At 35.1% G+C, this 26,210-nt stretch overlaps 2 protein-coding genes across 10 annotated transcripts in view; one reads left to right on the forward strand and one right to left on the reverse strand.

The window, feature by feature from the left end:
- Window positions 1–4,401, forward strand: part of yeats2 (YEATS domain containing 2) — an 81,124-nt gene extending 76,723 nt beyond the window's left edge. For 4 of the 8 annotated variants that reach the window (XR_012393739.1, XR_012393745.1, XR_012393738.1 and 1 more), the window contains exons 31-32: window positions 1,650–2,237; window positions 3,520–4,401. Coding sequence is in view for 4 of the 8 variants with exons in the window: in XM_073929305.1 (XP_073785406.1) it covers window positions 1,650–1,692 (43 nt within the window). In the remaining 4 variants the exon portion in view is untranslated. Of the gene's footprint in view, window positions 1–1,649 lie in introns of all 8 variants that reach the window. The other 4 variants (XM_073929305.1, XM_073929322.1, XM_002660895.8 and 1 more) reach the window with 1 other exon arrangement.
- A 1,662-nt stretch (window positions 4,402–6,063) lies between these two features.
- Window positions 6,064–26,210, reverse strand: part of map6d1 (MAP6 domain containing 1) — a 24,749-nt gene continuing 4,602 nt past the window's right edge. Inside the window, exons 2-3 of one of the 2 annotated variants that reach the window (XM_005171420.6) lie at window positions 22,506–22,716; window positions 6,064–6,960 (exon numbers count right to left, since the gene is read on the reverse strand). In XM_005171420.6, coding sequence (XP_005171477.3) covers window positions 6,889–6,960; window positions 22,506–22,716 — 283 coding nt within the window. In that variant the 3' untranslated portion in view covers window positions 6,064–6,888. Of the gene's footprint in view, window positions 6,961–9,041; window positions 9,397–22,505; window positions 22,717–26,210 lie in introns of those variants that run through there. The other variant, XM_021467970.3, reaches the window with a different exon arrangement.

The raw sequence follows: 26,210 nt of genomic DNA on the forward strand, positions 1-26,210 counted from the left end.
GATTCTCCACACAATACCCCATAATGACAATGTGATTTTTTTTTTTTAATTGTTGCAAATTTATTAAAAATAAAAAACCTGAAAAATCACACGTACAAAAGTATTCACATCTTTTGCTGTGAAGCTCTAAATTGAGCTCAGGTATGTTCTGTTTCCACTGATCATTCTTGAGATGTTTCAGCAGCTTATTTGGAGTTCACCTGTGGTAAACTCAATTGATTGGACATGATTTGAAAAGGCATACAGCTGTCTATATAAGGTCCCAGGGTTGAGAGTGCATGGCTGCGTCCGAAACCGCCTACTACTCAGTAGGTACTGTATTTGAATTTAAAAGTACTACTCGGCCTTTAGAAAAGTACGTTCTATACAGTATGAATTTGAAAAGTATGAATGGAATTCGGACGTACTGCATTCGCCATTTTGTCATGGTCACGTGACCTACCTGCGTCAGTTGTGTCGCCTCACTTCCATTCATGAATTCTCTCATGGGGCATTATGGGATAGCGCAGCGTGCATGGGATGCGCACTTCAAAATCTTGCCGGAAGTAGTAAGTCATCCGGGTACTTCTCGCCTACTGATTTTCGAATTCTATGAATTCGGACATAATACTCGGATTTTAGCGTACTATATAGTATGGAAGTATGCGGTTTCGGACGCAGCCCTTGTCTGTACGTTGTCCCAACCTGATAGAGCTTGAGAGGTACTGCAAAGAGGAATGGGCAAAAATTCCCAAAGACAGGTGTGCCAAGCTTGTGGCATCATATTCAAAAAGACTTGAGGCTGTAATTGATGCCAAAGGTGCATCAACAAAGTACTGAGCAAAGACTGAATACTTATGTACGTGTGATTTTTCAGGTTTTTTATATTAATACACTTGCATTAATGGCTAAAAGCTCAAAACAAAATATCTTCCAAATGTCCTTAAATATTTATATGTTTTTCATTGGCTCAGTTATAAAAAAAAAATAAATAAGTACAAAATAATAAAATAAATATAAATTGACACGGAACTGTGCCTGGTAAAGGCTCATGTTTTGCACTTATATATTAATTTGACTGATTTGCTTCATCATAGCAATTCATTTACATAATGTAAAATAAATAATAAAATAAAAGATAATAAATATAAAAAAAATGCTCAGACTTTACCATAAGATTTCATAATTTAATGTATTTACTGAAGTAATTATGAACAATACTTGTATAGCATTTATTAATCATAGTTCAACATTTACTAATGCTTTATTAGCATCCAAATTCATGCTTGTCCACATTAGTTAATATACGGTGAGTTACCATGAACTAAAAATTAACTGTATTTTCATTAAATAACATGAACAAACACTGTAATGTATTGTTCTTTGTTTGTTCATGTTAGTAAATGCATTAACTAATACAACCTTACTGTTAAGTGTTACTAAATATATATAAGTAATCGTGGATGTCTAACAGATAGTTATACTCCCCATTAAAGTTTGCCATTGGTGCTGAATTACCTGTCGTCAATGCAGTTTCAATAAGATTTTTACAAATCCTTTAATGTTAAAGCACATGTCTTGCAATTGAATAGTTGTAATGTATGTGTGGAATCCTATATCTCTGTTACTGCAGCTTTGTTTAACCTTCCCATGAACTCTGTCTCTGATAGGTACATGGGCATCATGGTGAAGGATGAAGGCCATGCTGAATAATTTTACAGCTTCTTCGCGTGATCTGACCACAGATGGACAGGTGGACCGCTCACTCCTTCCTCTCACATTCTATAAAGGTGGAAAATGTGACCAATCACAGGCCCATGTCCTTACAGGAGTCAGACATTGTCGTGAAAACAGCTCAGTTTATATACTGAGTGTATTAAAACCAAGAGTAACATCAAAAAACAATAACTTTGAAGGGTTGATGCTCAGCCTGAACAGTATTTGTTTTATATGCCTCTATTTATTCCATCTTTCATTAATTAATTCTCTGGTATTTATAAAAGATGGTCTGGTTTATTATTCCATCTAATGTACAGTGTTATCTTTTTAAAGAAACACAATTCAGGCCCCAGTTATGTCAATAATAGTGAATTTACTCTTAAATTAACTTATTCTGACTTCACAGAGTCTTTCAATCTCTGCAAATGCAACCATCACATGATTTTGCCGTTGACGCAGAGCTGTTTAACTTGTCTTAGTTTTAAAGGGGCAGTTCACCCAAAAATGGAAATTCTGTAATATTTGCTCACCCTCCACTTGTTTCAAGCCTATTTGCATTTCTTTCTTCTGGTAAACGCAAAAGAAGATACTTTCTGAAGAATGTGGGAAAGCAGCAGTCATTGACTGTCATAGTAATTTTTGTTCCTACTATGGATGTCAATGGCTGCTGGCTTCCAACATTCTTCACTGTAAAAAATTCTGGGTTCCACACAATTGTTTTGTGTTGGAACAATATGAAGGAATTAAATTAACTTAATAGTTTTTACAAATTTAAATGAATTGAATATAAAACAATTAATTTGTTCCCCCTATAGAACTCTAGAATTGTGTTGTTTTGGCTATTTTTAATTAAGTAGTTTGCACAATCAAACACACCATTGTATCATGTATTGTGTTCAATTGAAGACAGAAATTCTTAAAATTTTAGAACCACCTATCCCTTTAAGGAATAGTTCAGCCAAAAAATGACTTTTTGGAATGATTTACTCGCCATTTTGTTGTTCCAAATTCTTAATTTTGGGTATTTCTTTCTTTAAACTAAAGTATAGACATTTATTTAACCATTAAACAGGTTAATGGACGGTTACTTGTTTCGGTAACTCTTTTCAATAACAGTACATGAATAGTGATGTATTAATATGTAAACTAAACATCACTTTATTATGAATTAATCATGGGTTGAGGCACACACTAATCATGAACTAACTTTATAACACCAGTCACAAGAGTTCTTGTGTGAATAACGGCTACCTAATTTAGTTTTTAATATATGTTGTTAATTAAATGCTAATTAATACATTAATTAATACATTAAGTTTAGGCTAAATGTAACCAACATGAACTTGTGAGCTGTCAATGTATAAATATGTCATGACTTTACTTGGAGGGGCACATTGCCATTAACTCATCCTTACCTACTCATGAACTCCTGTGTTTAAACTGTTCATGTTGATGTTGTAAGAACACTTTTCGGTAATACTTTAGTTTAGATCACATTTCAAACTGTTACTACTGGCTTATTACCTGCCCCTTATTAAGATATTAACTTTTCATTAGTAGTTATATAGTATGATTTTATTCTGCTTCCCTGAGCCTACCCAAAACCTAAACCCAACTTCCACCTCACTAACTATTAATAAGCAGCTAATTAGTCATTTATTAGGCTAAAGGTTTTAGTTAATGGTTTGTTAATACTGTTAATTGTGATCTAAACTAAAGTGTTGCCCACTTTTCTTTTATAATTCAGTGTAAACACACTAGACATCCGTAAGGAGTTCATGAGTATTTAAGAATGGGTTAATTATGATGTGTCCCTCCAAGTAAAGCCATGATATAATTATACATGTATAATTATACATTAAAATATACATTATACATTAAAATATCATGAGTTCATGATAATTAAATTAATCATAAACTAATCTGGTAATTAATACATTAATTAACAAATAATCATGTACTAACAAGTAATTAAGGTAGCCGTTATTCACAAATGAACTCATGTGACTCATGCTGTAGTTAAAGATAGATGCTCTAGTTAAAGATGTAGTTAAAGTTCATAATTAGCGCACGCATTACTCATCATTAGTTCATAATAAAGTAATGTTTAGTTTACATATTAATATGTCCTTATTCATGTACTGTTATTTTAAAGTGTTACGCTTGGTTCTAAAGTGTCCTATTGAGCAGTTTTTATTTCAATACGTTGACCTTAATCAGCTCATGTGAAATCATCACTGTTCAATGTCTTTTAATCTGCTCTTAAACGGCCTATTGCTCAAGTGGTTCATTGGGTTGAGATCAAATGTCCTTTTAAGTCACTTGTTGAATGTCTAAGAAGAGTCTTAATCATGTTGTGTTCATGTGAATATTCATTGGGGATTATGAAGGACTGAACTTCAGCGTGGAAATGTCATTAGTCTTCTTTTTTTTTTTTGTACTGTGTCTATGATTTGGTAACGCTGAGGAAAATGTCTGTCCTCTGGTTTGGTGGGCTATTTTGTGTCATCCGTTTCTGTGTGTGCTGGTGGATAAAACACATCAAGAAAATTGATCTGGTGTGGATGGAGGAGTGGGCTTATTCAGTGTTAAAGTCAACTGGGCAGTCGTCACTTGTGTAACCGAGCTCCTGAATGTTTTTCCTTCACATTGTGTATCCCAAAAATGGCTATTCTTGTATTAAAATGGTAGATCTGCCACTAAGTTGGATACATCTGTGATTTTTTTTTTCCTAACTGCCGTTACAAATGAAATGCATGACACAGCAAAAGAGAAACTGAAGGAGGATTTTGTGGAGGAGGCTGTGCGTAAGCAGACTTGTTTTTGAGGAAGAAGGTGAAATGGATGCATATTTTCATGCCTTATTCCTCTTCATATTATGCTGGGTTTTTGTGCTAAAGCTTTGTTTTTATTTTGTAGCACTTAAGAAAGATACAGTGGTCCCTCGCCATAACTTGGTTCACCTTTCGCAGTCTCACAGTTTTGCTGGGTTTTTTTGTGCAATTTGACATGCTTTGTTTTTATACAGCACATTGTGTTCTGCGTCCTGATTGGCTGTAGACAATTGTTAATCAATCTACTATGTGCCATGTCACCTCTGTAGTAGCTTGCCAAATTTACATAAATCTTTGATTCTTGCAGTGAGACTCTAAAGTGCTGAACTTTTTGTTTGCTAGTTTTTTCCCCCCAACCAAGGCCATAATTTCGACGAAACATTCTGCAAAAGGCAGAAGATGCTAACTGTCGCACAAAAAGTTGTACTTCTGGACTAGGAATGCTAAAGGAAGGTAGAAGTTACACGAAAGTTTAAATAAGAGAAAAGTGTGAATGTTAAAGCATGTCTGAGAAAAGTGTATAAAGTTTGTAGTGAGGGGTTTTACAGCCTTAAAATATCTATAATATTTGTAAAAAAAAAAAGAAGCAGACTTCTTCCCGGATTTTACCTATTGTGGGATATTTTTAGAATGTAACTCCTGCGATTAGTGAGGGACGATTGTATTGGCAAAATGCCATCAGTAGAAAGTCAGTCTGGCCTCAAGATTAATTCTATGCCTAACTCAAATTCTTAGAAAGGGAAAATACATTTAGGTGACATACAGCTCTGTTGTTTTCTAAAAAAAAAAAAAAAAAGGAATGATACAGTGTCATTTTTATTCCCTCATCCATCAGCATAATCCTGGTGAATATCAGACAGAGATCATACAAACATATTAACATGGCTACATTTAGATGTTTTCTTGAGTGCTGTTTTTTCACAACTGTCTTTTTTGTTGCGGATAAATGTTGTTAGCTGCAGTTCACTTACTGGCCACCAGTGTCATAAGCATTTTTGGAAATGGAAATTTATGCAATCTGGAATCTGAGCGTTCAAAGAAAAAAAATCTAAATATTGAGAAATCTTCTGTGTACTCGCACTAGGCTATCTGAACCATGCCTGGGCACATTTGACCCCCATTTCCTGGTTCGTTTGACAAGTGTGAGTGCTCTGTGTCTTACCTGGGCTGGTTCAGTTTGCCGGCTCTGGCCCAGTTGGATGAGGTGATCTGGAGCGTGGTTCCATTGGGCTTTAACTCAGTACGCTTGTAGTGAGAGTGCAAAGTGTGCCTGAGTGCGAAACTGAAGACGTGACGTCACTTTTAAAGAACTGTTTCATATGAATTTATAACTCATTCTTACTTTTCAATGAACGCGAACCATAATAGTTTATTAAAGATAAAAACCCTGCACTGCTTGTCAGCTACACCCTCAGCAAACCTCATAATACCTGCAGCACCTTGACTTTTATGATCATTTATAATATTAATAATATCATATAATAATAATACGTATTACTCGACCATGTTTTTACTCAATAATGTTGACACATTTTAAGAATGTTATATTTATTTAAATATTTTGCCTTAGTTTCCCCATTTATCTCTAAACAAGATTTACAAAAAACTTGAAGTGTCCTTAAATCCATGAAAGGGAAGGAATCTTAATGTGCTAAAGTCTTCATGTGGGTTTCATAAAGGAACAGAGGGGACTGGGGGAAGAAAAAGGGTGATAATAAGCACCCGCGTCCTCAGGCAGACATTAACAGATCCATAGAGGCAGACCAACATCACTATATACAAAACAATGTAATTAACTAGGCTTGCACAGAACACACACATACACACATCCAGACTGAGTTACCAGAATACGTTTTTTGTTCAACATTTTTAAGTGTGCATATTCAGTCGATTCATAAACTATTAGGAAACATGCAGATATTCATTCAGCAGTGACCGGGACGAGGCGAGCTCGGTACAATTTGAGGCTTGCAAACTTTTTTTTTTTTTTTTTCAGTCACACACACACTCTTTCTCTCACTCCTGAACTTGAAGTCCATTACAAACATATCCCTCTTGTTGACATTTGAAGCATACATTCTCTTGCATAGATTTTACATTGTGTAAATTTCCAGCAAAATTCCTCCGGTTCTGTGATTTCCTCAGTGGAATGTTTTACAGATGTTGCTTTTTACAAACTTTCGTCTCTTTTCATCATGTTTTCCTCTTGATTATCCTCCAGTTTCTCAACATTCAGGTGTCTCTTTAGACATTCCATCTTTTTTATTTATTTATTTTTTGTATGGTTTCCTCTTGTAGTGAATTAAAGGCTGAATCCGATGTAAATGTGGCTCTTTATGTTTGGAGCTTTATGGGATCATATGTTGAAGATCCTGGATTTGCTTTGAAAGACGGCAGATGGGTTTGGTGACAGCTTGGTCTTCTGCTCCTGTCGCACATGAAAAGCAGAAATTATTGTTAAAATAATCGTCAATGAACAAAATACACATAGATATGTCTATTATATTTGAACTAGTCCTGGGCAAAGATTAGTCGCAATTCATCGCACCTAAAATAAAAGTTTTTGACTTATGTGTGTGTATTATATATTTGTATTTAAATACACACACAGAAAAAAAAAACTGTACAAAACTATTTTGTTATGTGGATATTTGATTTAATATATAATTTGTACTATTTACAGTACTGTGCAAAAGTTTTGGTCCCCCAACAGTTTTGGTGTTTCAGCAAAGTTTTAATGACCTTCCAGATATAAGACAGGTCTCTGCATTAAGATATAAAGAGATGAAAAATAAATGTGTACACAACATTGAGAAAAACAAAACACTCTTTTCAGTATAAAATGACTCCTGCTAGCAAAAAAACTGTATTTAGCATGAGTCTATATAAGTTCGTCTTCTAATTTGTTTTTTTTGTATTTTTTGCTTTTTCCCTCTTTTCCTCTGCCGTTATAATACTATGTTAAGGTCTGGACACTTTGGAGGACATTTCATGACCGTTTTAGCTGTTTTTGTTTATACATTTTTATAATGAATTAGGGTTGAGCGATGTCTACCAGTTTGTCATTGTTCGATGTCTAATGTGAAACATCACAATGGACGATGGCATCATTGACATAGGTGGCGGTAAATTCATTATTTATGAATAGTTAATTAATTTTTAACAAATGAATTATTTGTAGCCTACTATTTCAACTAACTAACCCGCATGCTCTTTGTTTTACCCACAATCAAGTCATAAACAAATGAAGATAAATTACACACAAATTACCTCCTGTCAATCACTTATTCCGTGGGACTCTGGCATGAATAGGCAGAGTGATCTGTGTTGTTATAATGGTGTCAACAAACTTGGTTGATAAAAAAAGATGCACAAGCACCAGTATCTGAGGTTTTCGCTAAAATTACTAAGAACAAGTGTGAAAGCGAAAGATTAAAGCAATGTACTGATGCTGTGACAAGTTACCAAAAGGCAGAAGAGTCGTTAGATAGAGACACGATGAATTAAATATCACATTTAACAACTGTAGACCGATGCGATCCAGCGGTACATCCTTGATAAACTGTTTGATGTTCACTGCTTTCTGGGGTTTTGTGCTCAAAGCACCCCCTGAGCTGGAGCTGGAGCTCAGACGAGTGCTTAACTGTGTGTGTGTGGTCACGTGATGTGCATTTTCACTGTGTGGATGAAAGGCTGATCAGAAATGCTAGATGAAATGTCGGTGCGGATGTGGATCGTTTTGCCATTTTAAAACTAAGACGTATTGCTGTAAACAGGGCCTAAGTGTGTATTTTTCACAAGCAGGTTTGAGACTGGGGAGGGGTGGAGGATTGCGATGTCGGTCAAGCATTGTGACGTCTATCAGTCTTATTGACCCAACCCTTTAATGAATATCTATAAATATCATATAATTTCATATTCAATATAATTATCAGGTAAAGAGCAAGGGATTATTATACTATATTATAAATAAATATAAATAATTATACCAAAATGACGAATCTAGTGGTGGCCAAAGACTTATGCACTGTAGTGTGTGTATGCAGTATATATATATATATATCATTCATTTTCTTGACGGCTTAGTCCCTTTATTAATCCAGGGTTGCCACAGCGGAATGAACCGCCAACTTGTCCAGCAAGTTTTTACGCAGCGGATGCCCTTAAAGCCGCAACCCATCTCTGGGAAACATCCACACACACATTCACACACACACACTACGGACATTTTAGCCTACCCAATTCACCTGTACCGCATGTCTTTGGACTGTGGGGGAAACCAGAGCACCCGGAGGAAACCCACGCGAACGCAGGGAGAACATGCAAACTCCACACAGAAACGCCAACTGAGCCGAGGCTCGAACCTGCAACCTTCTTGCTGTGAGGCGAACGTGCTACCCACTGCGCTACTGCGTGTGTGTATATATATATATGTAGCGACCCCTGATAAATAAGGGACTAAACCAAAGGAAAATGAATGGATGAATATAGACAGTACACACACTTTGTCAAAACAAACTTTTATTTTGGATGTGATTAATCGCGATTAATGTTTGCACTAAATTTAACTGATTTAGAAAGAAACTTTTTGCTGACAAACAAGAGAAATCTAGTCGTTTGAAACACACCAGCAACGTATAGGGATTCATAAAATGTGTATTATTCTAAATATGCACAAATATAACACAATTATTTGCTTCAAAAACTTGCACAGAATGACATTTTAGTGGGTATATAAAACATGAATATAGGCCGAGGCCGAATTTACACTCGCAAACATTCCAAGTCTCCTATTATATATTATAAAATCTTCATCCACCCTTCCTCCATCTGTCTCTCCTTTGTCTCAGAAATCTAATCCTTACTGTGGTGGGAAAAGAAGAAGCGATATGAGAAGCCAAGCAGTGGAGATAAAATGAGATTTATTATCTACTGAATCATTCTCTCTCTCTCTGAACAATATGAACTCAGCACCCTCAGTTACACTTCACAATGGTGTACTATCATAGCAATGCTGGAAATGGTTTGTTTATAGTGCACAGAGTATGCAAATACGCCATCAAGACTGCCAAATATACAATTATTGAAATGAATGTCAAATTTGCATAGTAACAGTATGTACACTACTATTCAAATGTTTAGAGTCAAAGAATTTAATATGTTGATTCAGCATAGATGTTATAAAATAATTATATAAAATATGATAAAAAAAATAGGCTCTCCTTACCAACTTTTTCTTACTAGTTTTTTCACACAAATGTTAAGCAGTTCAACACTATTTTCTTTCAGTTTTCAACACTAATAATATAAAGAAATGTTTTAACCTATTGCAATGTATTCTGATGGATAATCTGAAAATGAAGACTGGAGTTTTTATCATTGAGATTGTTGCGGTATTTATTAATTTGAAGTTATTTTATCTTAATAAATTTTATTTTCTGTTTTCATTTGAATTTTAGTTGAAAGATTAGTAATTTTGTTGTTTTTTAGGCCCAATTCCAATTCTACCTTTAAGCCCTTGTCCTTACCCCTACCCCTCGTTTTGCGTGTTCATGTGAGAATAAGAGGTGTCTCAAATCTCTTTAGCTTAAAGGCGTAGGGCTAAGGGGAAGGGCTAGAAAACCCTTGAAACTGAGATTTTTCAGGACCACACTCAAAACCAAGGGGTACAAAAATTTCCCAGAGTACACCATCTACAGTGGCAGCATGACTGCACAAGCTGCACAAATTATTATTTTTTTGTCATCATATTTTTTTGTCATCATTGCTAATTTTTACAACAAACAAGCATGTATTTTAATACATTCATAACCCCAATCGTGTTTTTAAAAAAAAAAACAACTATTAAAAAAGCTAACTTTACTATCTATAATTCCTAATAATAACTCTTACATCTGACACTTGATGACACTCGAATACCCTGTCAGTAATGCCTAGTAGCTGTCAATAAGCTTTTTATAGTGTCTGCTATAATGTTAATGTTGTTTTTGTGTGTTTACATAGATGAATATGGCCATGGTGTAAATGCACAGTATAGTTACGATCTAATTGCCACATTATATCATTATGATAACATTATATATGCCTTCAGTGATTTCCTGAAGATAAATACGAAAAAATAACACAACTGGAATAACTACAACAGTCACCATCGTCAATCTCATATGTAGTAAGAAATTGCGATGACATATGATGACGTGTGCAGGTGTTGTAGTGCTGTCTCACTTGTTCCCCTTCACACTTTGTTTTAAGGGTCAAGGGGAAGGGGTAGGGGTACAAAAATAGAATTGGGATTTGGCCATAGTTTCTATTTTTTAAACTACATTTTTTTATCTTGCACATAAAATGTTGGGTTCCACAATTGATTTGAATTAACTTCTTAGTTTGTACAAATTTAAAGGGGCAGATCACACCCAAACAAGCTTTTTGCAACTCTGAGCTGAAAAAGCACTTCACGTCACTCGCATCTTTTTCATTCTCTAATCAAATGAAAGCAGAGGTGGGATTTCTGTTAAGGTGACAGCAGTATTTGTGTTGTTAAGACCAGTGGTTTCCAAAGTGGAGGTCACAGGACAAACACAAGGTCGCTTGGTGATTTCCAAAAGTCAAATAAATTTTGTTAAACTATTATAATTACAATATTTTAACCATAACACACAGAAGTTAAAAATAGTAGTTTTAAATAGTAAAAACAACAACATGCAAATAAAAAAGCCATTAGCCTTTAAATTACTTTTTACATTAGATTGGTGTGTTTACGTTAGATTACCAACACAGCAATAGTGTCAGCTGCAGCAGATTGATTTTATAGCATCAGGTTAAACTATCTGACACCTTTATGCCAATCAAATACATTAAAAATAAATACAGGCCACAGCTGAATATTGAAAATGATCTCTGATCAGTGGTCTCCAAAATTAAACCAAGAATAGGCATGTGCTGAAAACATTGTGTCCACCAGTCTCTTTAGTTGAAGTTAATATTAAACAAATTAATAAATGACTATAAAAATGATATGGCTTTTAGACTGTTGCCCTTTTTTGTGCTGTCAGTATGCTCGTGTTTATATAGGCCTATTGTTATATGAGCAACGTTTGCATATTTATAACCACCTAAGAGAAATTTGGGGGTCGCGAGTCACTGACATTGTCATCTTAGTGGTCTCGGGTTTAAAAGTTCGGGAACCCCTGGTCAAGACGGCTGCGGTGACTTTTAAAGAAAGAGAAGAGACTAGTGGTTGCTGTTTTGAGTTATCGGGAGCTGTATGACTTCACAAATTTTGAATATCACGCACTATTATTAAATATTACAATGATACCAATATCAACAGCAACACTCGTGCTCAATACGCAGCTGATTCGGTTGTTGCCTAGTGACATAAAAAGTGCACCTCACTTTTTTTCTTGTCAACAAAAAAGGCAGTGCAATACGCCTTGCGTTTTTGAAACAAAATAGCATATTTGCTGTGATCTGCTGCTTAGTTTTTACAAATTTAAAGGGCCGTTCACACTTAACGTGCTTTTTGCATTGAGAGGCTCATAATTGTATGGTTTACTAACCGCCGCGAGCGTTTTGCGTGCTGCTTATGCATTCTGCTGCATCTCATGTTTTTTCCGTTGTGTGCTGTGCGCTCGCTGTTGGAAAAAAAAATCAACTCTGAGTGAAAAAAGCACTTTATGTCAGTCATGTCTTTTTCATTTTCTACACAAATGAAAGCAGAGGCGGGGTTTCCGTTGAGGGGACAGCAGTGTTTGTGTAGTCAAAATGACAAAAGATACTTTTTAAGATAGAGAAGAGACTAGTGGTTACTGTTTTGAGTTTTTCGAAGCTGTATGACTTCACAAATCCTAAATATCACAATATTATTAGATATTAAAATTATACCAAATTTAACAGCAACACTTGTGCACAATACGCAGCTAATTCAGTTGCCTAGTGACATAAAAGTGCACTGCACTTCTTTTTTTTTTCCTTGTCAACAAAAAAGGCACTGTGGTGCGCCTCCCGTTTTCAGAACAGAAAAAAAAATGTTCAGTGTGATCGGCCCCCTAAGTGGAATAAACAAGAAACAATTAAGTTGTCCCAAAAAAAACATTTTATAAAGTAGTTTGAACAAGCAGCACTTTGAACAGTGTGTGTGTGTGTGTGTGTGTGTGTGGGGGGGGGTTATTACAGTTACTACATTTAACTGTACTGCATGCATTGTTATCATGAATAAAAATGCAGTGTTCAGTAATATTGAACATGGCCTCATTCTCGCTGTGTCAAATGTCACAGACACTGACCATCAGAGACAGAGCACTGACGTATGGGAAACTGTCTGCTTGGCGAAATGAAAGCTTATATAAGATTTATAGTTGTGTTGTCGTTTAAGGTCACATTATAACTCATGAAAGCCTAGGATTTATTTGCCTTAACATCTGTACAGGTTTGATCTCTGTAACAGCAGTTTTTTCTTAATCTTGCTTCTGTGTTTTGAATCTAACACAATTGATCTGTTCATCTGCTCATCAAATCAGTCAGACTCCAGAATTGAGCTGTACAATGCTACAAATAATAGACAAGAAATTAAAAACAAATGTATGCTTTTATGGTTTCAATTGGTTCATCTTGCAATTAGGGCAGCATGATATTGAAAAAATCTGACATTGCAATATTTTGTTTTACTATGTACAGTTTGGTCCATAAATATTTTGACATGGACACAATTCTAACCTTTTTGGGTCTCAATACACCAACTCAATGGATTTGAAATGAAATTAACTTTAACTGCAGACTCTCAGCTTTAATTTGAGGGTATTTACATCCAAATTAGGTGAACGCTGTAGGAATTAAACAGTTTGCCTATGTGCCTCCCACTTGTTAAGGGACCAAAATAAATGGACAGAATAATAATCATAAATCAAACTTTCACTTTTTAATACTTGATTACAAATCCTTTGCAGTCCATTATTAAAAAGTCTCAAATGCATGGACATCTCCAGACGCTGGGTTTCATTCCCTGTGGTGTTCTGCCAGGCCTTTACTGCAACTGTCTTCAGTTCCTGCTTGTTCTTGATGCGTTTTCCTCTCAGTTTTGTCTTTAGCAAGTTAAATGCATGCTCTATCGGATTCAGGCCAGGTGATTGACTTGGCCATTGCATAACATTCCACTTCTTTCCCTGTAAAAACTCTTTGGCTGCTTTTGCAGTATGCTTTTGGTCATTCTCCATCTGCACTGTGAAGCACTGTCCAATGAGTTCTAAAGCATTTGGCTTAATGTGAGCAGAAAATATTGTCTGAAACACTTCAGAATTTATCCTGCTGCTTTTGTCAGCAGTCACATCATCAATAAATACAAGAGAACCAGTTCCATTGACAGCCATACATGGTCACACTATGTCACTACTACCACCATGTTCACTGCTTAGGATCATAAGAGGTTCCTTTCCTTTTCCATACTCTTCCCATCACTCTGGTACAAGTTGATCTTAGGGTGCTTTCACACCTCCACTTTTGTTTCGGAACCTGTCTCGTTTGCCCAGTTAGCGTGGTTCGTTTGGCATAATTGAAACCAGCAATCGCGCTAGGATCCGCGCCAAATCAATCGCTCCGAGATTGCTTGAATGAGGTGGTCTCGGCTCGATGGAAACGAACTCTGGAGCGGATTGATTGCAGTGAGAAAGCGAAACGATACGAACGCGGTTATATCCTAGTGTTTTATGGATATGTAATAGGCATACGGCTCTATGAAGAGAGGATTATGAGAAGGGCGGGAAGTTTCGCGAGTCTCTGGATGCCCGCAAACGAGTGACAATCTCCTGGTAATCTCGCGTCTCCCTCCCGGTCCTCAAATAGGCTACGTCGCGCACCCTTCTCACCCCTTCCCACCGCATCTCTCCTCACTCCTCAGACACGTCGTGCGCAGTTTTTCAAACAACACCAAATCACCACCTCTCCTAACAGCTGAGCGGGACTCTGCAAAATAAACCCTTGACACTTACCAATGTGAGGAGGGTTTACTCACACGTGACTTATTTTAGCTCTTTTGGTCCGTTTAGAAACTTTGCAGTGTGAAAGCGAACCGCTCCAAGAGTAAAGAGCAACAATGTAACAATTTTAATCTCTAGTTGCGTCCAAAATGGCACACTATTCATTATTCACTATGCACTCATGCACTATGTACTTATGCACTTACACACTCAACAGCATAGTATATGTATGTAGTGTCGTCCCAAATGGCACTCAAGTTTTTTTTTTAAACAGAAATTCAAGCCGTTTCCCTAATGACGTTTGACGGTTGCCAATTCAGTGAAATAAACGACCGAATTATCAAATAATACCTGCCGTGAGTATAACTGCATTCACCATCAGGAGGCGCTTTAATCACTTTCGTAGGAGAATTTTGCTTTCACCACTCAAAATAAATAAAGTTATCCAACATGTGCGGCCGATAGCTCCGCCCCTTCTGCTCTGTAAGCAAACCTGCGGTCGTTGAGTGCGTGAAGTGTCCATCATTACACACTTAATTTTACTGGCTGAATGAGTGCATCATCCGGGTAATTAAAGTGCACTTATTATTTTTAGAGTTTTCAGTGTGAACACATACTTACACTATTTATACTACAAAATGGCGTAGAATAGTGCATAAGTATGTGATTTGGGACGCAGCTTCTGTTTTGAAACAACTGAATCGATTCACAGGTGTGAAAGCACCCTTAAGCTCATCTGGCCATAAGATGTTGTTCCAGCAGTGCGAAGGCTTTTTAGAACTCCAAACTGGCCATTCTGTTTTTGAGGCTCACCAGTGGTTTACATCTTGTAGTGAATCCTCTGTATTCACTCTTGTGTAGTCTTCTCTTGATTGTCGACTCTGACACACATACACCGAACTCCTGGAGAGTGTTCTTGATCTGGCCAATTGTTGTGAAGGGTGTTTTCTTCACCAGGGAAAGAATTCTTGGCTCAATCATCATAGTTATTTTTTGTGGTCTTCTGAGTCTTTTGGTGTTGCTAAGCTCACTGGTGTGTTCTTTCTATGTAAGAATGTTCCAAACCGTTGTTAGGTTATGCCTAATGTTTTTGCTCTCTCTCTCATAGGTTTGTTTTGTTTTTTCAGCCTAATGATGGCTTGCTTGACTGATAGTGACAGCTCTTTGAATCTTATCTTGAGAGTTGACAGTAACAGATTTCAAATGCAAATAGAACACTTGAAATGTACTCTGGACCTTTTATCTGCTAATGTAATTGGGATAATGAGGGAATAACACACATCTGGCCATGGAACAGATTAGAAGCCAATAGTCCAATTACTTTTGGCCTCTTAACAAGTGGGAGGCACATATGCAAATTGTTGTAATTCCTACACCGTTCACCTGATTTGGATGTAAATGCCCTCAAATTAAAGCTGACAGTCTGCAGTTAAAACATATCTAGAGATGTGTCAATGTCCAAATATTTATTGACCTAACTGCATATATTGCAATATGAATATAATATCAACAGTTGATTTGAAAGATTTGAAAACAGTTACTTGGAAAGATTTCATTAATTTAGATTGACCGGGATGATCAAGACTTTTTCTTTCCAGTGGATCTGCATAAATTACAATAAATTACAAGCAAGAAAAAATAAATAAACAGTGCTTTATGGTTTTATATGGACTTTAACTGTCTACATATACATAAATTGAACTATCAAAAGTAAAATAACATGATCATTATTGTGTAAAAATAATATCTTTATTTTTTAATCTTTAATAAATAATGTAATCCTGCAATGTGACTATTGCAGATACACATATGGTGATATCGATGCTCAAACCATATATTGCTCAGCCCTACTTGCAATAAACCAATTGTCACTCATTAGAATAATAATCATTGGAAACACCTAGGAGTGGGGTCATTACAAGATTATAAATTATAGAATTAAGAAGGATTTTCTGGCTTGATCTTTTGAAAGTAACGCGTTGAAGAAGAGCGGACAGTCTCTGCTTTTTCAATTCAGTTAGATGCATCATCTGGAGGGAGCGGGGTGAGTTAAACCCTTGGGACATTCAAAATAATGCCAGCTGGCTTAGTCACGCAAGTCTCCAGTGGACTACACTCTGTCCAGTACATTTACATACATACACACACACACATACAAGTAGAAAATATAAGCATACATCAGCCCCACAAGTTTTAAGACTTTTTATGTCAGAACACACACACACACACACACACACACCTCATGAACATGATTTGATTAAATTATCATGAGAGAACAGCATGTGGTTTTGGTACATATGGATCATGTCTGTACATTTGGTACATCCCCCAGCCCAAATATTTCCTGAAGAAGATTTTTTAAGGTAACAACCTAATTTTTTTTATTCAAAACATTTATTTTATATTTATGGCTGCTGATTTTTTCTCAGTTTCACAGTGTTTACAAGATTTGGAATATGCGACGTCATGTGTTTCATATTTCAAAATTGAAAATGGTACAGTTTGTGCATTGCTCCTGAGATGAGGGTTATGACTAGGGCCAGACAGAATCTGTGGACATTTTTTGCAATTTCTGCGCAGAATTTTGTAAAAAAATCTGCAGATTTATGTGAAATGATTTTTGGGAGTATAGTAACTAAAAACTTAATATATTAAATTTAAAAAATAATACTTTTTAAACGTTTATTTACTGTTTACAGTGCAAATAGATTAGATTAGATCCACTTATTTGGTAAAACTCTCACATATCTACTAAAAGACAGAATATTACTTTACAACCTTTATTGTAAATAAATTATTTTCATATTAGTCAATATTATTACTGAAAATAAATTTAAAAAACTGAATAAACAAACCCAATACTGGGAAACCTCTATGCACACTCATTTACACACATACACTATGGCCAATGTGGTTTATTCAATTCACCTATAGCCCATGTCTATGGACTGTGGGGGAAACTGGAGCACCCTGAGGAAACTCATGCGAACATGGGGAAAACATACAAACTCCACACACAAATGCCAACTGACCCAGCTGGAACTCTAACCAGCGACCTCCTTGCTGTAAGGCGACAGTACTAACCACTGAGCCACCCTGTTTTTGTACATAAATATTACAAATATTTCATAATTTCTGTCCATATTGTTATGTCAATAGATATAGTAGGCTTATCACTTTCTGCATTAGTGCATCATTTCGGTGCAATAATATGGTAACACTTTATTTATTCATTTTAATAAATAAAAAAAATTAAAAAACACTTTCAAATGACAACATAAAAACAAAAAGACATACAATATAAGTACCAAGATCACTGCATACAAACTTATTTATATTCATTCATTCATTTTTTTTTTCGGCTTGGCCCCTGATTATCAGGGGTCGCCACAGCGGAATGAACTGCCAACTATTCCAATATATGTTTTACATAGTGGATGCACTACCAGCCACAACCCAGTACTGGGAAACACCCATACACTCTTGCATTCCTATGACCAATTTTGTTTACCCAATTCACCTATACACCCAGAACAATATACCTAGCACCCGGTGGAAACCCGCGAACACGGGAAGAACATGCAAACTCCGCACAGAAATGCTAACTGACCCAGCTGGGACTCGAACCAACGACCTTCTTGCTGTGAGGCAACAGTGCTAACCACTGAGCCACTGTGCCGCCATCTTATTTACATTTATAAGTATTTACATTTGATCAGATCCTGCCATACAAAGTTCTGTTAAAGGTTACATATCAAAGATTGAAAATCGCTATTAATAAACCATTAACATTGTCTTATAGCCATATAGACACCTAATTTGCTGCTTATTAATAGTTATTACGATATAGTTTAGTTTATATATTAAGTAGGATTAAGGATGTAGAATAAGACCAACAATGTCTTAATAGGCAGGTTAAAAGCCACTACAGTTAATAGTGAGAATTGGTTCTTAAGCTAAAATGTTACTCAATATACTAATTCTAGTGCTAATTCTTCGATATAGTATGCCAAAGGCAGTAGGTTTGAAATAAATAGTTCTTGCAGAGAGATATCAGACCTGTACAGAAAACATCAGACCAGTGTATCTGTCTGACAGCTTGACAAGTGGAACAGAGTAAAGGTTGCAGAGAGAAAAGTAACAACTCAATAACAGAGGCATTTAAACCCGACACCACCAGCACAAATGCTTCTTCTGACACTCATTTACAGCCGATCCGCCTCAGACTCCTGCCATTGTGTGTTTGATCTCTCAGTTTCTCTCAGTTCTCTCGATTCTCATTCTTAACTAGTGGCTAATTATTATTATTAGATAATGGCTACTTGTTATTAGAACTAATAAAATACATATTCTACATGATCTCTAATCCTCCCTATCTAAACCGAACTACTATCTTAAATCTTAAATTTAAGTTTACTGAGGCAAGCGTTTTAGCTAATGGTTTATTAATAGCAAGAATTGTACCCTAAAATAAAATCTGACCCCTAGTTCACTTTAACTTAGGCAAATGGAACCCAAGAATAAAATAATTTGTACCCAATGATATTAAATCACGATGTAAATTTAACTTAAACACTGCTGCTAATTAATGTGTATCTCTTAATTTTTTTAATTAAGAATGTTCTGTTGACTATAGCAGTACAAATTTAACAATTACTTTGAAACCGTACATGGACTGGGTGAATAAAAAGAGCATTAGCACAGTTATTGTAACAATCATTTTTGTTTTCAATAAAATCGCCAGCATTAGCTCTTCATTTCTTTACTGTAGTGACCTCAAAAGTTTAATTGAAACTCTTCTAAATCTCCAAAATAAGTAAAGATTAAGTCCTTCTGCTTAAAACATTACAAAATGAACAATTTTCCCCACTTAATGCAATCCCGCACAGTATGCTGGGAACTAATCATTCACTACAGAGTTAGTTTTGCCCCCAAAATCTATTCATGTTGTTCTAACTCAAAATAATGAACTTAATTTGCCTCACAAATTTATGTTGATAAAATGTTAATAATTAAAAATATTTATATAGTCAACAATAGTGTTGTTTTAGTTCAATTTTAACAAGTAATTTGAACAAACAACATTTTTTGAGAGTATTCATGATTAAATGTGCACTAATTATAAATATTCTATATAGAAAACAAACCCTTTCACCTTTCTGATTTGCACTAGACAAATTTCTACAATCAATCACCAAAAAAAAACATTGCGAGCTTCACATAGATGAGTGGGCTTAACAAACCACCTGTAAACACTCTTCTCTTTCTCTCTCTCAATACCCCCCCCCCTAATTCTAGCACTTAATTCTCTGAGCACAAAGAGTTCCTTTGTATATGTAGCACTTGTTGTGTGCATTGCCTCTTCTAGTTGAATTGCTGAAAGCCTCTTCAATTGTAAGTCACTTTGGACAAAAGCAACGTATTTAGAGCACACTTCATCGACTGATGTGCAACTTCACAGTTAGTTCTGGTTATTATTGACAGGACGGTGACAGACTAAATTGACGTAACAGGGCACAGGAGCGGGTCACTGATTGCATAACTCTAATAAATCAGTGTTAGTTCATGCACACTTTCACCAGAACAGCCCTTAAAGACTGACACCCAAAACTCTCATTTGTCCCAGAAAGGCATCAATATCCAGTTAAATATCCAGTGTAATTTGATTGCATACTGGGCTTGATTTAACAGATTAAGCTAAAAGGTTTCACAAATCAGTGTCTGTGCTCACATTAATATAATTTAAAGGCGCCTTCGGATTAGTTTACCACTGAAAATTTTGACAAGTTTTTTAAAAACTGACAAAATGATAATATTTTACAGTAATGATGAACTACGTTTGGTAATATATATATATATATATATATATATATATATATATATATATATATATATATATATATATATATATATATATATATATATATATATACATACAGTAAAATATACTGTGTATGTAAAATACCTTGGAAGTAAATTCATTTTTTTAAAGAAAATCTGCAGCTCAAATATAGCACATTAATAAAGCAGAATTTTTACATTTTTGTTAAAACCACCCCATATTTTGCCCTATAAATGATCAGTTTTATGATTTTATAAGAATTACCATTGCTCCCTTGAATTTCAGCATTGCTAGCATAAGCTATATTTAACATTATAATGTATTATATTTAAGATTTTGTTTTAGATTTTCTGCTGTTTTAGCAGTTGTTTTTGATGTATTTAAATTAGGGATGTAATATTTATATTAAGGCTATAATATATTATTATACACTATTTGAAAAATGTCTTGCCGCCTATCCAAGTTTTTGGAACAATAAAATAATAACTTCTAGTAGGCCATTTTGTATCAGAAGTGGCTTATATGAAAGGCAAAGCCTATTAGATTACACTTCTACCAAAATAGAATATGAATTGATTTTTAATTATTTAATTAGGACAGTAAGGTCTGACTTTGCTGAAACAAAAGTCTTGACACTTAACAGAAATAATGTACAGTATAGAATATAAAGTCATGCTGCAGTGAAAAGAATTAATATTGTGTATGACTCCCATGAGCATGGAGGACTTATTTAAATAACTTATTAATAAAGTCATCTGGTAAAACCAAAGTGTTCTTGCAGGACTTCCAGAATTCATCAAGATTCTTTGGATTCATCTTCAATGCCTCCTCCTTTATCTTACCCCTGACATGCTCAATAATGTTCATGCCTGGTGACTGGACTGGCCAATCCTGAAGCACATTGACCTTTTTTGCTATCAGGAACGTTGATGTGGAGGCTAAAGTATGATAATGAACACTGTCCTGCTGAAGAGTTTGCCCTCTCCTGTGGTTTCTAAAGTAATGGGCAGCACAAATGTCTTAATATCTTAGGCTCAAGTTGCCATCCACTCTTCAGATCTCTTTCACACCCCCATACTGAATGTAACACCAAACCATGATTTTTCCTTCACCAAACTTGACTGATTTCCAGAGAATCTTGGGTCCATGCGGGTTCCAATAGGTCTTCTGCAGTATTGTGATGATTGGGATGCAGTTCAACAGATGATTCATTGGAAAAATCCACCTTCTACCACTTTTCCAAATGATCAACTAGATGTCAAGTTTTTATTTGTTGCTCTTACAACTGGGATCGACGACAAGACTTTTGTCAGGTGGTCTCTCTCTCTCTCTCTCTCTCTCTCTCTCTCTCTCTCTCTCTCTCTCTCTCTCTCCCTCTCTCTCTCTCTCTCTCTCTCTCTCTCTCTCTCTCTCTCTCTCTCTCTCTCTCTCTCTCTCTCTCTCTCTCTCTCTCTCTCTCTCTCTATATATATATATATATATATATATATATATATATATATATATATGCACACACACACAGTTGTAGTCAGAATTATAAGCTCCCATTTGAATTTAATTTTCTTTTTTAAATATTTCCCAAATGATGTTTAACAGAGCAAGGACATTTGCACAGTATGTCATTTTCTTCTGGAGAAAGTCTTATTTGTTTTATTTCAGCTAGAATAAAAGCGTTTTTTAATTTTTTTAAAAAACATTTTAAGGTAAAAATTTACCTAACTAGCTAAGCTAATAAACCTGGTTGAGCCTTTAAATGTCACTTTAAGCTGTATAGAAGTGTCTTGAAAAATATCTAGTAAAATATTATTTACTGTCATCATGGCAAAGATAAAAATAAAACAGTTATTTGAAATGAGTTATTCAAAGTATTATGTTTAGAAATGTGTTGAAAATAATCTTCTCTCCGTTAAAAATTGGGGGGGGTAAACGGGGCTAATAATTCAGGGGGGCTAATAATTGTTACTTCAACTATATATATATATATATATATATATATATATATATATATATATATATATATATATATATATATATATATATATATATATACATACACACACAATAAATGTATTTATTTATTTATTTAGTTAGTTAGTTAGTTAGTTAGTTAGTTAGTTAGTTAGTTAGTTTTTGACGTTGTTGATGTTTCCTCAGACTGACCTCTAGTTTGCCACTGATGTCTGTCCTCTGTCTGTCAGTGTGTGTGCTGCTGGTGTCCGGCAGGCCGTCCGTCTGTCTGTGTGTGTCTGTGCTGAAGGCCGCCTGATAGCTGGTCTCTGGCGGCGGCTCGGCACCTCCTGTGCCCAGGAAAGTGGGCCGTTTGTGGGCAGGCTTTGACGGTCGTGCTCCAGACCACGGCTGGTACTCCTGTCTGAATACAGAGAGATAAAGTACATCAGACAGAGAAACAGACAGACAGAGCCCTGAGGAGCTGCAGATAAGAGCAGCAGATGTTTGACTGAGTTACTGTCAAGCAACAGGTGACCATTGCTAACACTTTACTTTAGCTGAAATGATTCTCCATATTCTGTAGCTGTACATTTACATTCAAACATCTATACAGTACAGTGCAAAAGTCTTAGGCCACTGGTATTTTCACCAAAAAAAAGGTTTAAAGTCGGTTGTGTCTATAGTTTTCAGTAGCATGTCAGTTTGAAATATCAGTTTAAATTTCCAAACATTATTTTTGTCATTAATTGTAATTCTACAGTGAGATTATTGCCTGCACAAGGAGTCTGACAACAGCCAGTGCTTCACACAGAGGTCTGATCTGATCATCATCCAGTCCGTCTTGAATGACATGAAGACACAGAACAAACTGAGACAAAGTAAATTCAGAAGTCCTTTGTCAACACCTCTAAGATGCTTCAGAAAAACGACCTGCAAAGCTACAGTACTGTTCAAAGTTTGAGGCACTTGTATAAAAATGCTGTAAAATGAAGATGCTTTCCAAAATAATGCATAAATACATTTTATTTATCTATTACCTAAATCAAATCTACATTTATATGACCAGACTTTGCATTTAAAACACTTGCTACACTTGCCCAAAGTTTCAGGTAGTTTTGCCTATAAATAACCGACTTTAAAGCTTTTTTGGTGAAAATACTAGACTTCTGCACAGTACTGTATAAGAAAACAACAGTGAATTATTCATCACAATGTATTCACAGATTACACATTTTCGAAAGCAACTAGTGCTGGGCAAAGCGTAATAATTGCAACATATGATATCAAGATATATGTATGTATTATATATATATGTGTATGTATGTATGTATGTATGTATATATATATATATATATATATATATATATATATATATATATGTATGTATGTATGTGTATATATATATATATATATATATATGTATGTATGTATGTGTATATATATACATATATATATATATATATATATATATATATATATATATATATGTTTATGTGTGTGTGTATATATATATATATATATATATATATATATATATATATATATATATATATATATATATATATATATATACACACACACACATAAACATATATATATATATATATACACATAAACATATATATATATATATATATATATATACACATACATACATACATACATATATATATATATATATATATATATATATATATATATATATATATATATATATATATATATATATATATATATATATATATATATATATATATATAGTGGATATGTAAAGTAATAAAGTATTCATTATATATATATATATATATATATATATATATATATATATATATATATATATATATATATATATATATATATATATACATACATAAACATATATATATAATGAATACTTTATTACTTTACATATCCACTATATATATATATATATATATATATATATATATATATATATATATATATATATATATATATGTATGTATGTATGTATGTATGTGTATATATATATATATATATATATATATATATATATATATATAGGGCGAGGCAGTGGCGCAGTAAGTAGGTAGTGCTGTCGCCTCACAGCAAGAAGGTCGCTGGTTCAACCTCGGCTCAGTTGGTGTTTCTGTGTGGAGTTTGCATGTTCTCCCTGCCTTTGCGTGGTTTTCCTCCGGGTGCTGCGGTCTCCCCCACAGTCCAAAGACATGCGGTACAGGTGAATTGGGTAGGCTAAATTGTCCGTAGTGAGTGTGTGTGTGAATGTGTGTGTGGATGTTTCCCAGAGATGGGTTGCTGCTGGAAGGGCATCTGCTGCGTAAAAACTTGCTGGATAAGTTGGCGGTTCATTCTGATGTGGCGACCCCGGATTAATTAAGGGACTAAGCCGACAAGAAAATTAATGAATATATATCTATACGGAAAATATGGGTGGATACGGAAAGTGTTCAGACCCCCCTTAAATGTTTCACTCTTTGCATATTGACAAAAATACACATAATTGTTGACATTTTTGCAGATTTATTAAAAAGAAAGAAAATCTGAAATATCACATGGTCCTTGGTATTCAGACATAATTAACTCAGGTGCTGTCCATTTCTTCTGATCATCCTGGAGATGGTTCCATGCCTTCTTTTGGGTCCAGCTGTGTTTGATTATGCTGATTGGCTTTAATTAGGAAAGCCGCACACCTGTCTATACAGCTCACAATGCATGTCAGAGCAAATGAAAATCATGAGGTCTGCCTGAAGAGCTCAGAGACAGAACTGTGGCAAGGCACGGATCTGGCCTATGTTACAAAAAGATTTCTGTTGCACTTAAGGTTCCTAAGAGCACAACGGCATTCATAATCCTTAAATGGAAGACGTTTGGAACAACCAGAACCTTTCCTAGAGCTGGCCGTCTGGCCAAACTGAGCTATCAGTAGGAGAAGAGCCTAAAGATCCCTGTGGCTGAGCTCCAGAGATGCAGTCGGGAGATGAGAGAAAGTTGTAGAAAGTCAGCTATCACTGCAGCCCTCCAACAGTCAGAGCTTTATGGCAGAGTGGCCCGACACATGAAAGCCTGCATGGAGTTTGCTAAAAAATATCTGAAGGCCTTAAAATGGTGAGAAATAAGATTCTCTGATATTCATTCATTCCTTTTCTTTTCAGCTTTATTAATCTGGGGTCGCCACAGCGGAATGAACCGCCTTTCTCTGATATATATTTTATAAATAAACATTTTCTCAAATGTATAAATGCATGTGTATATTTATATATACCTAAAAAATATACACAGACAAACACTGTAAAGGTTCACTGTAAAAGTTACAGTAACTTAGTAGAAATTTTGGTTGCCACTATGACTACATTTGCAAGCACACTGTAAAATAACTTACAATTTACTGTAAAATTTGCAGAAACTTACAGGAGATTTTGGTTACTGCAAATTTTACAGTAAATTGTAATTATTCATGAAGTTCCTGTAAATTTTACAGTAATTGTCTCTACAGTGCACTATCAATGCGACTGCTGGGGTAAAGAATACCTCTCCCGTATTGGTCTCTTCAGCCACCAGCGACGCTTTCTCAGACAATCAGTCATGCCTCAAGGTAAGAGTTCATATTTGTCATCCATGGTCAACACTGACCGACAGAGGCCTGCTACAACTATGTTAAAACCTTTTATTTGGATGAGATTAATCTTTAATTAGGCCTGTGCAATATGATAATATTAATCGTACAAACAAAATAAAAAGTAGTTTCATTATTCAAATTGTTTAATAGTATGCGAAGTCATGGTTATTTTGTGGTGTCGCTAAATACATTGTTTACAGTAAACCTTTTTTTTTTCATTATTTATATGAGCACAATATTAAACACCGTTACAGAGGTGCAGACATAAGCATGAATAACAGCATTGTGAGAGTTTCAAT

The sequence above is a fragment of the Danio rerio genome, chromosome 2, assembly GCF_049306965.1.
Source record: "Danio rerio strain Tuebingen ecotype United States chromosome 2, GRCz12tu, whole genome shotgun sequence".
Taxonomy (NCBI): domain Eukaryota; kingdom Metazoa; phylum Chordata; class Actinopteri; order Cypriniformes; family Danionidae; genus Danio; species Danio rerio.